The following is a 14675-nucleotide window of genomic DNA, read 5'->3' on the forward strand; positions in this document are numbered from 1 at the left end:
TGTGGGGTCCTGGGGAGGGAGGGGGGAACAGCTGTGGGGTCCTGGGGAGGGAGGGGGGAACAGCTGTGGGGTCCTGGGGAGGGAGGGGGGGAACAGCTGTGGGGTCCTGGGGAGGGAGGGGGGGAACAGCTGTGGGGTCCTGGGGAGGGAGGGGGGGAACAGCTGTGGGGTCCTGGGGAGGGAGGGGGGGAACAGCTGTGGGGTCCAGGGGAGGGAGGGGGGGAACAGCTGTGGGGTCCTGGGGAGGGAGGGGGGGAACAGCTGTGGGGTCCTGGGGAGGGAGGGGGGGAACAGCTGTGGGGTCCTGGGGAGGGAGGGGGGAACAGCTGTGGGGTCCTGGGGAGGGAGGGGGGAACAGCTGTGGGGTCCTGGGGAGGGAGGGGGGAACATCTGTGGGGTCCTGGGGAGGGAGGGGGAACAGCTGTGGGGTCCTGGGGAGGGAGGGGGAACAGCTGTGGGGTCCTGGGGAGGGAGGGGGAACAGCTGTGGGGTCCTGGGGAGGGAGGGGGAACAGCTGTGGGGTCCTGGGGAGGGAGGGGGGAACAGCTGTGGGGTCCTGGGGAGGGAGGGGGGAACAGCTGTGGGGTCCTGGGGAGGGAGGGGGGAACAGCTGTGGGGTCCTGGGGAGGGAGGGGGGAACAGCTGTGGGGTCCTGGGGAGGGAGGGGGGAACAGCTGTGGGGTCCTGGGGAGGGAGGGGGGAACAGCTGTGGGGTCCTGGGGAGGGAGGGGGAGGAACAGCTGTGGGGTCCTGGGGAGGGAGGGGGAGGAACAGCTGTGGGGTCCTGGGGAGGGAGGGGGGAACAGCTGTGGGGTCCTGGGGAGGGAGGGGGAACAGCAGTGGGGTCCTGGGAAGGGAGGGGGGAACAGCTGTGGGGTCCTGGGGAGGGAGGGGGGAACAGCTGTGGGGTCCTGGGGAGGGAGAGGGGAGGGGGGACAGCTGTGGGGTCCTGGGGAGGGAGGGGGGAACGGCTGTGGGGTCCTGGGGAGGGAGAGGGGAACGGCTGTGGGGTCCTGGGGAGGGAGGGGGAACGGCTGTGGGGTCCTGGGGAGGGAGGGGGGAACGGCTGTGGGGTCCTGGGGAGGGAGGGGGGAACGGCTGTGGGGTCCTGGGGAGGGAGGAGGGGACGGCTGTGGGGTCCTGGGGAGGGAAGGGGAACGGCTGTGGGGTCCTGGGGAGGGAGGGGGGAACGGCTGTGGGGTCCTGGGGAGGGAGGGGGGAACGGCTGTGGGGTCCTGGGGAGGGAAGGGGAACGGCTGTGGGGTCCTGGGGAGGGAGGGGGAACGGCTGTGGGGTCCTGGGGAGGGAGGGGGGAACGGCTGTGGGGTCCTGGAGAGGGGAGGGGGGACAGCTGTGGGGTCCTGGGGAGGGAGGGGGGAACGGCTGTGGGGTCCTGGGGAGGGAGAGGGGAACGGCTGTGGGGTCCTGGGGAGGGAGGGGGAACGGCTGTGGGGTCCTGGGGAGGGAGGGGGGAACGGCTGTGGGGTCCTGGGGAGGGAGGGGGGGAACGGCTGTGGGGTCCTGGGGAGGGAGGAGGGGACGGCTGTGGGGTCCTGGGGAGGGAAGGGGAACGGCTGTGGGGTCCTGGGGAGGGAGGGGGAACGGCTGTGGGGTCCTGGGGAGGGAGGGGGGAACGGCTGTGGGGTCCTGGGGAGGGAGGGGGGGACGGCTGTGGGGTCCTGGGGAGGGAGGGGGGAACGGCTGTGGGGTCCTGGGGAGGGAGAGGGGAACGGCTGTGGGGTCCTGGGGAGGGAGGGGGGAACGGCTGTGGGGTCCTGGGGAGGGAGGGGGGAAACAGCTGTGGGGTCCTGGGGAGGGAGGGGGAACAGCTGTGGGGTCCTGGGGAGGGAGGGGGGAACAGCTGTGGGGTCCTGGGGAGGGAGGGGGGAACAGCTGTGGGGTCCAGGGGAGGGAGGGGGGGAACAGCTGTGGGGTCCTGGGGAGGGAGGGGGGGAACAGCTGTGGGGTCCTGGGGAGGGAGGGGGGGAACAGCTGTGGGGTCCTGGGGAGGGAGGGGGGGAACAGCTGTGGGGTCCTGGGGAGGGAGGGGGGGAACAGCTGTGGGGTCCTGGGGAGGGAGGGGGGGAACAGCTGTGGGGTCCTGGGGAGGGAGGGGGGGAACAGCTGTGGGGTCCTGGGGAGGGAGGGGGGAACAGCTGTGGGGTCCTGGGGAGGGAGGGGGGAACAGCTGTGGGGTCCTGGGGAGGGAGGGGGAACAGCTGTGGGGTCCTGGGGAGGGAGGGGGGAACAGCTGTGGGGTCCTGGGGAGGGAGGGGGAACAGCTGTGGGGTCCTGGGGAGGGAGGGGGAACAGCTGTGGGGTCCTGGGGAGGGAGGGGGGAACGGCTGTGGGGTCCTGGGGAGGGAGGAGGGGACGGCTGTGGGGTCCTGGGGAGGGAAGGGGAACGGCTGTGGGGTCCTGGGGAGGGAGGAGGGGACGGCTGTGGGGTCCTGGGGAGGGAAGGGGAACGGCTGTGGGGTCCTGGGGAGGGAGGGGGGAACGGCAGTGGGGTCCTGGGGAGGGAGGGGGGAACGGCTGTGGGGTCCTGGGGAGGGAGGGGGGAACGGCTGTGGGGTCCTGGGGAGGGAAGGGGAACGGCTGTGGGGTCCTGGGAGGGTGGGTGGGGGAAAGAGCCTGGGATCCCGGGAAACGTCGGGGGGTCCCGGGGAAGGAGAACAGTCAGCGAGTCTCGGGCTTCGATCTCGCGAGATTCCGCCGAGGTTGCGCGTCCATAAAGTACGTCACTTCCGCCTCTCCTCTCTCTTTCTCCGTTGTTGCAGGCAACATGAGGTGAGGAGTTTGGCGCCTTGTCGGTAATCCGGCTTCATCCGCCCTCAACCCTCCTTCACCCCGACCGAGTCACTGCCCAGGGGCCCGGATCAGGTGGATGCGCCCTGTTACCACTGAAGGCGGCGCAACGTCGTCTGGGCCCCGGGCCTTACGCTGCTTTGGATGGGAGAGGCGATGTGAAGGCCCGGGGCGGGGGTGGGGAAGAAGTCATGGGGTACAGTCCCGGGTGGAGAGGGGATTATTGGGGTTCAGGCCCGGGTGGAGGAGGGGGGAATTCATGGGTTCAGGCCCGGGTGGAGGAGGGGGGAATTCATGGGGTACAGGCCCGGGTGGAGGAGGGGGGGATTCATGGGGTACAGGCCCAGGTGGAGGGGTTAATTCATGGGGTACAGGCCCGGGTGGAGGGGGGGAATTCATGGGGTACATGCCCGGGTGGAGGGGTTAATTCATGGGGTACAGGCCCGGGTGGAGGGGGGAATTCATGGGGTACAGGCCCGGGTGGAGGGGTTAATTCATGGGGTACAGGCCCGGGTGGAGGGGGGAATTCATGGGGTACAGGCCCACGTGGAGGGGTTAATTCATGGGGTACAGGCCCGGGTGGAGGGGGGGGGAATTCATGGGGTACATGCCCGGGTGGAGGGGTTAATTCATGGGGTACAGGCCCGGGTGGAGGGGGGAATTCATGGGGTACAGGCCCGGGTGGAGGGGGGAATTCATGGGGTACAGGCCCGGGTGGAGGGGTTAATTCATGGGGTACAGGCCTGGGTGGAGGGGGGATTCATGGGGTACAGGCCTGGGTGGAGGGGGGAATTCATGGGGTACAGGCCCGGGTGGAGGGGGGATTCATGGGGTACAGGCCTGGGTGGAGGAGGGGGGAATTCATGGGGTACAGTCCTGGGTGGAGGGGGTATTCATGGGGTACAGGCCCAGGTGGAGAAGGGGGGAATTCATAGGGTACAGGCCCGGGTGGAGGGGGAATTCATGGGGTACAGGCCCGGGTGGAGAAGGGGGGAATTCATGCGGTACAGGCCCGGGTGGAGGGGGGATTCATGGGGCACAGGCCCGGGTGGAGGAGGGGGGAATTCATGGGGTACAGGCCCAGGTGGAGGGGGGAATTCATGGGGTTCAGGCCTGAACTCTCGCACAAGTCACTGCATTTGGATATGTGGGCAGCAGAGTTGACTAAAGGTAGGAAATTATTTTTCCTCCTTTTGTTACTGTGCTTGGCCCTTGATGTACTCATTAAGTTAATATCCACTCCTATTTTCTTTCCATGTTCTTTTCTTTCAATTTTTCTCTCTGCCCCCACACGCCCAGTTTATATTGTTCAATCTGAATTTTCATGGTAAAATTTAGTTTCTCTCCCACAGTTAATCTTAAAGATTGCCTTTAGTTCTATAACCAATATGTCTAACCTCTGTCACCTGAAAACAATGTAACCTGGAGCAAAAAAGTGCGGCATCCTGATCCAAAATGATAACTCAGCTTGTCTTGCCTTGGACTTGTGTTTTTGGCACCAACGTCATCTAGTTTGTTCATTCTAGATTCCTGTCCCTATAATATATTTTTAAAAAATCTTTTTGGGAAACACAGAGTTCTAAATGTTTTAATTTAATTTTTTTAAATTAAATTTAGACATACAGCTCGCTAACTGTCCATTTTGACTCATGAGTCCGTGCCACCCATTTTTCACCCTATTAACCTGCATCATTTTTGAATGGTGGCGAGAAATTGGGGCCACTCTTCGGAGAAAACCCACGCAGACACGGGGAGAACGTTCAAACTCCTTACAGCGTAGGATTCAAACCCTGGTCCAGTCCTGATTGCTGGCGTGCAAAGACTATGTGCTAACTGCTATGCCAACCGTGCCATGCAACTTATCGGTGGGTGACTTAGTGTCTGAGGATTTTATCGGTGCTTTTCTTGTATCACAGTAGCAAGGTCTCTCGCGATACCCTCTATGAAGCTGTCCGGGAGGTCCTTCAGGGCTCTCAGCAAAAGCCTCGCAAGTAAGTCTGTCACTATTTAAACTGATGCTTGAGCAGCACTGACTGATATTAAGACCCCCGAAGATGATTCATTCTTGATTTGAGCCACGTTGAAAACCAAACCCATAGTTAGGGTTGAACTATAATGCGTGTTTTTAAGGAAAAAGATTAATATGAGTGATACAGGATAGGCAGCCATCACCTTATTCGTAGGATGGCAAAATACCAGAAAATATCTGTCAGGGGAGTGGAGGGAAATTTAAGGGAAATGTCAGAGGTAACTTTTTTATAGGATGGTGGGTACCTAGAATGTAATGCTGGGAATGGCAGTGGAAGCTAGTACCATATGGACATTTAAGACCGATAGCTGCATGGTGTAAGAAAGGGGGTTATGGGCTATGAGATTGGGAATATTTAGATTAATGGAGTCGTAATATTGGTGCTGTCCTGAAATTTTCCAATTGAAGATGGAGAAAAATCCAGGGCTCCTTTGTTAATAAAATTGGCAATCCTCAAAAGTTTGGGATTAGAGCACAGCGATGAGAGGTGTGGCTGGGATGGTTAATGAAGGGGCTTTAAAGGCATTTGAAAACATTAATACGTTCAAATAAGACAGTTTTATGAGAGATGACAGCACAAAGTTTGGTTATGAAGTTTATAGAGGAAATGATTGAGGATAAGGACACTACCTTTGAAGTTTGAATTGAGCGAGATTGAAATCTGGGTGAGTGCAAAGGGAGATGGTGAAAATATTTAGAATTTACCACATAATTAGTAGATTTAGAATTTCAATAAGACAAGTTGTCTTAATATTTTGAAATATGCTTAAATTAATAACATCCTGCTTACATTAAACATGCTTGTTGAGTTGACTTCAGTCTGATCAGATTTACTGCAAATTTTTTTTGTTTTGGTAGGTATTTATGCCAGCGTTCTTTGGAGAGTCAGACTTGAACAGATTACTGATCTCTTGAGCTAGGCTGTGATTATCAGGTTGTTGCAGTTTTTCCCCCCCATGTGCTGTTTCCTCCTCCCCAGCTTTGTCCTTTGAATAGCCAAAGTAAGATGCGCCTCTGCCTTGAATCACCCAGGATCTTTCTCAGAATTCTCTGGTCATTGTTATTATTGAATGAAGTTTGCACTTTAGTGGTACCCATGTGATTTTCTGTCCACATTCTGGTTGAATCTCAAGGATCTGACTGAGTACAATCCCTCTGTTGAAAACACATTGCTTCTGAAGCCATTGGGACCCTTCCTCTGTACATTCAGGACTTCTGTTAGTTCCCGAGGCATGGCCTCTTCTCAGTCCTATCCTGTATGCTCTTCAGAGCAATTGTGAGCTGGGAATTGGGGGGGTTGGGGGTTAGCTCAAAATTTTGACTTCATGAACCTTTTTCCATCTGGTAATCTCACAACAGAGCATCTGAGGAAGAAGGACCTCCATGCTGCCGCTGTTGGTCTATCAGAAGATGCTACTGTTGGTGTGCTTATTGTTTCTTTGGTTTGAGAGGAGCTTGAAGAGAGCATTGGTGCTATCTTTCCAGTGCCTTTGGATAACCTGCTGTAGATACTCCAGTTATCAGAAACATGGAAGAGTCGGTATCACTGCAGGCTTGTAGGCAATGAAGATTTTTTTTTTGCCAGTGCTGTACAAAGGACTTAGCCTTCAATATCCTTTTCCTTAGTCGATCAAAACTAATGCTTTGCCTTGGTTGTGTCAAGCTTCACTGATGGCTGCCATGTGCTACAGTTCTGAAGATAGTGGATGGAATCCATGTTTTCAAGGGCTTTATCAAGGTTGTGATTTTTACTTTTTTGTCCATGTTTTAATCAACCAATGTTTTAAGTCAAATAACCAGAGCTTTAAGATATTTGTCAGGTATGTTCACTAGTTCTGCAAATGTGATGAATAATGTCATTTTTTAGGTTCTTGGAAACGGTGGAGCTGCAAATCAGTCTGAAGAACTATGACCCTCAGAAGGACAAGCGTTTCTCTGGCACTGTCAGGTTCGACCTCTTATTGCTCAACCCAGTTCTCAGTGCACAAGCTGTAAGATAGGAATTCAATTGGCTTGTCCACAAATATCATTTCACCACAGCTTTAGCACTGATTAAACATGGGTAGTCCTGCCTGTAAAGGTTTGGACGGACCTCTACCCTGGGTCTTAAAATATGAGGGGAGGTAAGGTGAGGCATTATTGCCAATCCTACCGACCATTTGTGAGGATATTGCTGGTGGATAAGTTCGAGAAGCCAGCAGTGAGGGTAAGGCATTCGCAAAGGCTTTTGAACGCTGTCTGCATTTTTCCAGTTTCCCTGGCTCCTAACTTTGAATTATTGTGTCTAGGCTAAAGAGTGCCCCTCGGCCCAAGTTTTCTATATGTGTACTCGGCGACCAGCAACATTGTGATGAGGCGAAGGCTGCTGGCCTCCCGCACATGGACATTGAGGCTCTGAAGAAACTGAACAAAAACAAAAAAATGGTTAAGAAGCTTGGTGAGTTATGCTTTGAGTGGATGCAAATACATTGATGTGAGATGAAATATCCCAGATAAAGTGTGTTAAAGTTGGGTTAGGCCTTTATTTACACCAGTAGTTTTGTGGTATTCTTGAAGATTAAGTATGAGAGCAGAGAGGCGGACAAAAGTTGGGTGTTGAATCCTCAAAGAGCTGGTTGACTTCAACTGGAAAGTTAGCTATTTGGAAAAGTCTTGAAGGTTGAAATAAGGGAATGAGCTGGAAAATTGAACCAATTTCCAGCAGAGGTGTTTCATTTGTCCCAATTAATAGTCTCCAGTAGCCTGAATTGTCTGAGCTCAGAAGCTAAGCAGGCATAGCCCTGATCAGCACTTGGCGGGGAGACTGGCTAGGAACACAAAATGCTGTAGGTTTCTGAGAGGGATGCTGGACAAAGTGCCTTACGGTTAACAAAAGTTAAAGAATTTTATGCACGTTACATTCTAAATGTAGTAGTATGTGACAATAATGGAACCTTTACCTTTAGTTTCTTGCTCAAGAAGTTGGAGAGGATGGGGGAGGGAAAACTTGAATTAAAAGATGTGTTCTATTTTAGATGAAACAGCTGCAACTCTCTAGTGTTTATTAATTGAATTTTTCCAATTTTCAAACTTTTTATAAATCTGTTTCTTTGCAGCAAAGAAATATGATGCTTTCCTTGCCTCCGAGTCCCTCATTAAGCAGATTCCTCGTATTCTGGGGCCCGGTCTGAACAAGGCTGGCAAATTCCCCTCCCTCCTCACGCACAATGAGAACATGATCACCAAAGTAGATGAAGTCAAGTCAACCATCAAATTCCAGATGAAAAAGGTGGGTGTTTAATCAGTTGCCAGTCTTAAACATCCTGGAATCTTTCGTGGTAATTGCACTGGTAAAGATTCATGTGACTTGGTTGTGGTGAAACCAAATGACCATTTCTAATTCTTGGGTTGAATTATTTTGAATATTTCAATTGTATCGACTGGCAAACTATTTTGTTGAGATGGTCTGGATCAAAAAGTAACTGAAAGTACATTGTATTGGTTGCAGTTTATGCATCTGGGATTTTTGTTGATTGGATGTCAGTGCTGTTAACAGCAGCTGAATTTTTTAGTGGGGAAAGTGGAATTGACGATACAAATTCTGCAGTTTTTCCTGCACGTGGAAACATTTTGAGGCTGGGACACCTTCACACTGCTCACTCCATCACTTCATTTGAGAACTGGATGTGATTTTTCTGAGAATGAACCCCAAATGCAATCAAATTATTCAGATATCGGTCAGAATTTGTCATGAAGGTATTGGGGGGGTGGGGTGGAGAAGAATGATGTGACATATATAGTGAGAGGGTATGGAATTTTGTTTTCTATTTGAGCTTTACCAGTGCTTGAATTTAATTGCAGAGTCCAAATTGGTGCTGCATTCCACTTCTGACCTCTTGCCATTCTTTCCCCCAAACCCCAGGTCTTGTGCTTGGCTGTTGCAGTGGGACATATCAAAATGTCAGAAGAGGAACTGGTTTACAACATACATTTGGCCATCAACTTCTTGGTGTCACTTCTGAAGAAAAACTGGCAGAATGTGCGTGCCTTGTACATGAAGAGTAGTATGGGCAAGCCCCAACGCCTCTATTAAATGTTCTGTCAAAGTTTTAAAATAAAAGCTTTATAAGCACTTGGTGCTCTGACTTTTCAGTTGCCAAAATTAGTGAATAGGCTGGTTAGGGAAACAGGAAGTCATAGACAGGAGTTACAGCCAGGTGATCACGCCAGGGCCACGGGAGGATGAAAGGTGGGTAACTGTTAGGAGAGGGACAAAAGAACGTAAGGTGCCAGAGATGAGCCCTGTGAATGTAACCCTCAGCAATAAGTACGCCTCTTTGAGCACTGTTGAGGGGGACATCAAGGTTGGGGGGAGTGACAGTGGCTGTGCCTCTGGCACGAGGTTGGCCTCTGTAGCTCAGAAAGGAAGAGGAGGCAATTGTGGTAGGAGAGTCCATAGTTAAGAGGACGGATAGGGGATTCTGCGGACGCAGCAAGGAGAACCGGATGGTGGTTTGCCTCCCTGGTGCCAGGGTCCGGGATGTTGCTGCTCGTGTCCCGGATATCCTAAAGTGGGAGGGACAGGAGCCAGAGGTCGTGGTACATGTAGGTACCAATGACATAGGGGGAAATAGAGAGGAGGTCCTAAAAAGTGAGTACAGGCAGTTAGGTAGGGAGTTAAAAAGAAGGACTGCAAAAGGGGTAATCTCTGGCTTACTCCCTGTGCCACGTGACAGTGTGAATAGAAATAGAATGAGGTGGAGGATTAACACGTGGCTGAAGGGGTGGAGTAAGGGGCAGGGTTTTAAGTTTCTGGATAACTGGGACCTTTTTTGGGGGAGATGTGACCTGTACAGTAAGGACGGGTTACACTTAAATCCCAGGGGGACCAGAATCCTGGCAGAGGTATTTGCTAGGGCTACTCAGGATCCTTTAAACTAGAATGGTTGGGGGGAGGGAACAAAATAGTACAGAGCAGTAAGGAGAAGGTTAGAATGCAAACAAAGAAAGTTTGTAGTAAGTATTTGAATATGGATGGGCAGGTGATAGAGAAGGGAAATGCTCTGGAAGAAGATGAAGGGCAATTGGCAGAAAAAGTAAATAATGTTATTAAAGATGAGGGAAAACAGGGATTAAAAATTGGGAAATCTCTGAAATTCATATATTTTAATGCCAGGAGTATTGTAAAAAAGGTGGATGAGCTGAAGGTGTGGATTGATACTTGGAAGTATGATGTGGTAGCGATTAGTGAGACATGGTTGCAGGAGGGATGTGATTGGCAGCTGAATATCCCTGGGTTTCGTTTTAGGTGTGATAGAGGCTGAGGGGCAAGAGGAGGTGGGGTTGCATTGCTTGTCAGGGAAAATATTACAGCGGTGCCTAGGAAGGATAGATTAGAGGGCACATCCACGGAGGCTATTTGGGTGGAACTGAGGAGTAGGAAAGGAGAGGTTACACTTGTAGGGGTGTATTATAGACCACCCGGAAGGGACCGAGACCTAGAGGAGCAAATCTGTAGGGAGATAGTAGATATTTGTGATAAGCACAGGGTTGTAATGGGAGATTTTAATTTTCCACATATAGATTGGGAAACACATTCTGTGAAAGGACTGGATGGGTTAGAGTTTGTGAAATGTGTGCAAGATAGTTTTTACAACAATATGTAGAGGTGCCAACCAGAGAAGGAGCAGTGTTAGATCTACTGTTGGCAAATGGGATGGGTCAAGTGACGGAGGTTAGTGTTGGCGAGCACTTCGGGTCCAGTGATCATAATGCCATCAGCTTCAATGTCATTATGGAAAGAGAGAAGTCAGGGCCAAGAGTTGAGGTTTTTGATTGGGGAAAAGCTAGATTTGAGGAGATGTGAAAGGACTTGCAGGGTGTGCATTGGGACAATTTGTTTTATGGGCAGGATGTAGTAGAGAGATGGAAGTCTTTTAAAGATCAGATTTTGAGAGTGCAAAAGCTTTATGTTCCTGTTAGGTTAAAAGGAGGGGCAAAAGGTTTGAGAGAGCTGTGGTTTTCAAGGAATATTGGAAACTTGGTTCGAAGAAAAAGGGAGGCATACATTAGATATAAGAAGCATGGAGTTAAGGGGATGTTTGAAAGATACATTGAATGTAAGAGGAATCTTAAGAGAGGAATTAGGAAAGCTAAAAGAAGGTACGAGGAAACTATGGCAAGCAGGGTGAAAACTAATCCAAAAGAGTTCTACAAATATGTTAATGGTAAAAGGAAAGCTAGAGACAAAATTGGTCCCTTAGAAAATCAGAGTGGAAAACTGTGTGGAGCCTAGAGAAATGGGGGAGATATTGAACAGTTTCTTTTCTTCGGTATTCACTAAGGAGAAGGATATTGGGAGATGTGAGATAAAAAAAAAGCAAATTGGGTAAATATGGGGAATATAGAGATTATAAAAGATGTAGTTTTAGGGCTTTTGAAGAATATAAAGATGGATAAGTCTCCGGGACCAGACGGGATCTTCCCCAGGACATTGAGAGAAGTGAAGGAGGAAATAGCAGAGGCTCTGGCGGTAATTTTCGAAATGTCATTAGATATGGGGATAGTGCCGGAGGATTGGCGCATTGCGCATGTGGTTCCGTTATTTAAAAAGTGTTCAAGGAGGAAGCCTGGCAACTATCGGCCTGTAAGTTTGACGTCTGTGGTAGGTAAATTAATGGAGAAAATTCTTAAGAGATAGTACTTATAAACATCTGGATAGACAGGGTCTGATCAGGAGCACTCAACATGGATTTGTGGGAGGAAGGTCATGTTTGACCAATCTGATTGAATTTTTTTTGAAGAGGTGACTAGGAATGTGGATGAGGGTAGCGCAGTGGATGTTGTGTATATGGACTTCAGTAAGGCCTTCGATAAGGTACCACATGGAAGGTTAGTTAAGAAGGTGTAGTCTTTAGGTATAAATTTTGAGATAGTCAAATGGATTGAACATTGGCTGAAAGAGAGAGGCCAGAGAGTGGTAATGGATAATTGTCTGTCAGGTTGGAGGCCAGTGACCAGTGGTGTGCCTCAAGGATCTGTATTGGGCCCATTGTTGTTTGTTATATACATTAATGATCTAGATGATGGGGTGGTAAATTGGATTAGTAAATATGCAGACGATACTAAGATAGGTGGAATAGTGGATAATGAAGAAGGTTTTCAAGGATTGCAGAGGGATTTGGGCTGCTTAGAAAAGTGGGCTGAAAAAATGGCAGATGGAATTTAATGCTGATAAGTGTGAGGTGCTTCATTTTGGTAAGAAGAATCAGAACAGGACATACGTGGTAAATAACATTTTTTTTAATAATAATTACATGACAATTACAGCACGGAAACAGGCCATTAGGCCCTTCTAGTCCGCACTGAACCAAACACCCCTCTCTAGTCCCACCTCCCTGCACAATGCCCATAACCCTCCATCTTCTTCTCATCCATATACCTGTCCAACCTTTTCTTAAATAATACAATTGACTCCGCCGCCACTATTTCTCCCGGAAGATCATTCCACACGGCTACCACTCTCTGAGTAAAGAAGTTCCCCCTCATGTTACCTCTAAACTTCTGCCCCTTAATTCTTAACTCATGTCCTCTTGTTTTAATCTTTCCTCCTCTTAACGGAAATAGTCTATCCACATCCATTCTGTCTATCCCTTTCATAATCTTAAATACTTCTATCAAATCCCCTCTCAACCTTCTACGCTCCAAAGAATAAAGACCCAATCTGTCCAATCTCTCCCCATACTCCAGATGCTTAAACCCAGGCAACATTCTGGTAAACTCTCTCCACTCTGTTTATATCCTTCCTATAAATAGGCGACCAGAACTGCACACAGAACTCCAAATTAGGCCGCACCAACGTCTTATACAATCTCAACATCACCTCCCAACTCCTATATTCCATGCAATGATTGATAAAGGCCAGCATACTAAAAGCCTTCTTCACCACCCTATTCACGTGAGTTTCTACCTTCAGGGAACGATGTACCGTTACTCCTAAATCTTTCTGCTCTTCTGTATTCCTCAATGCTCTCCCATTTACCACATATGTCCTATTCTGATTCTTCTTACCAAAATGAAGCACCTCACACTTATCAGCATTAAATTCCATCTGCCATTTTTCAGCCCACTTTTCTAAGCAGCCCAAATCCCTCTGCAATCCTTGAAAACCTTCTTCATTATCCACTATTCCACCTATCTTAGTATCGTCTGCATATTTACTAATCCAATTCACCACCCCATCATCTAGATCATTAATGTATATAACAAACAACAATGGGCCCAATACAGATCCTTGAGGCACACCACTGGTCACCGGCCTCCAACCTGACAGACAATTATCCACTACCACTCTCTGGCCTCTCCCTTTCAGCCAATGTTCAATCCATTTGACTATCTTAAAATTTATACCTAAAGACTGCATCTTCCTAACTAACCTTCCATGTGGTACCTTATCGAAGGCCTTACTGAAGTCCATATAGACAACATCCACTGCGCTACCCTCATCCACATTCCTAGTCACCTCTTCAAAAAATTCAATCAGATTGGTCAAACATGACCTTCCTCCCACAAATCCATGTTGAGTGCTCCTGATCAGACCCTGTCTATCCAGATGTTTATAAGTACTATCTCTAAGAATTTTCTCCATTAATTTACCTACCACAGACGTCAAACTTACAGGCCGATAGTTGTCAGGCTTCCTCCTTGAACACTTTTTAAATAACGGAACCACATGCGCAATGCGCCAATCCTCCGGCACTATCCCCATATCTAATGACATTTGGAAAATTACCACCAGAGCCTCTGCTATTTCCTCCCTCACTTCTCTCATGTCCTGGGGAAGATCCCGTCTGGTCCCGGAGACTTATCCACCTTTATATTCTTCAAAAGCCTTAAAACTACACCTTTTGTAATCTCTATATTCTCCATATTTACCCAATTTGCTTTTTTTAATCTCACATCTGCCAATATCCTTCTCCTTAGTGAATACCGAAGAAAAGAAACTGTTCAATATCTCCCCCATTTCTCTAGGCTCCACACACAGTTTTCCACTCTGATTTTCTAAGGGACCAATTTTGTCTCTAGCTTTCCTCTTACCATTAACATATTTGTAGAACTCTTTTGGATTAGTTTTCACAGCATTGATGAATACAGAAGAGCAGAAAGATTTAGAAGTAACGGTACATCGTTCCCTGAAGGTAGAAACTCACGTGAATAGGGTGGTGAAGAAGTCTTTTAGTATGGTGGCCTTTATCAATTATTGCATAGAATATAGGAGTTGGGAGGTGATGTTGAGACTGTATAAGACGTTGGTGCGGCCTAATTTGGAGTTCTGTGTGCAGTTCTGGTCGCCTAATTATAGGAAGGATATAAACAGAGTGAAGAGAGTGCAGAGAAGGTTTACCAGAATGTTACCTGGGTTTAAACATCTAGAGTACAGGGAGAGATTGGACAGATTAGGTCTTTATTCTTTGGAGCGTAGAAGGTTGAGAGAGGATTTGATAGAAGTATTTAAGATTATGAAAGGGATTGACAGAGTGGATGTGGATAGACTATTTCCGTTAAGAGGAGGAAAGATTAAAACAAGAGGACATGAGTTAAGAATTAAGGGGCAGAAGTTTAGAGGTAACATGAGGGGGAACTTCTTTACTCAGAGAGTGTTAGACGTGTGGAATGAGCTTCCGGGAGAAATAGTGGCAGCGGAGTCAATTGTATTATTTAAGAAAAGGTTGGACAGGTATATGGATGAGAAGAAGATGGAGGGTTATGGGCATTGTGCAGGGAGGTGGGACTAGAGAGGGGTGTTTGGTTCGGTGCGGACTAGAAGGGCCTAATGGCCTGTTTCCGAGCTGTAAAAAAA

General features: G+C 49.3%; 1 protein-coding gene across 1 annotated transcript; it reads left to right on the plus strand.

Moving 5' to 3' along the window:
- Window positions 1–2644: 2644 nt before the first annotated feature.
- On the plus strand, window positions 2645–8948 carry rpl10a (ribosomal protein L10a). The gene is made up of 6 exons (XM_069941486.1): window positions 2645–2790; window positions 4725–4799; window positions 6705–6785; window positions 7126–7274; window positions 7933–8105; window positions 8739–8948. Exons 1-6 carry the CDS (start codon window positions 2786–2788, stop codon window positions 8907–8909), a joined length of 654 nt encoding a protein of 217 aa, XP_069797587.1. The 5' UTR covers window positions 2645–2785; the 3' UTR covers window positions 8910–8948.
- Window positions 8949–14675: the final 5727 nt, after the last annotated feature.

The sequence above is a fragment of the Narcine bancroftii genome, chromosome 5 (genome assembly GCF_036971445.1).
Source record: "Narcine bancroftii isolate sNarBan1 chromosome 5, sNarBan1.hap1, whole genome shotgun sequence".
Taxonomy (NCBI): domain Eukaryota; kingdom Metazoa; phylum Chordata; class Chondrichthyes; order Torpediniformes; family Narcinidae; genus Narcine; species Narcine bancroftii.

Excerpts from the sequence above, each read along its gene's own strand:
- rpl10a (XM_069941486.1), top strand. Across the intron at positions 4,800-6,704 it reads TCTCAGCAAAAGCCTCGCAA|GTTCTTGGAAACGGTGGAGC; the intron begins GTAAGTCTGTCA and ends GTCATTTTTTAG. Across the intron at positions 8,106-8,738 it reads TCAAATTCCAGATGAAAAAG|GTCTTGTGCTTGGCTGTTGC; the intron begins GTGGGTGTTTAA and ends CCCAAACCCCAG.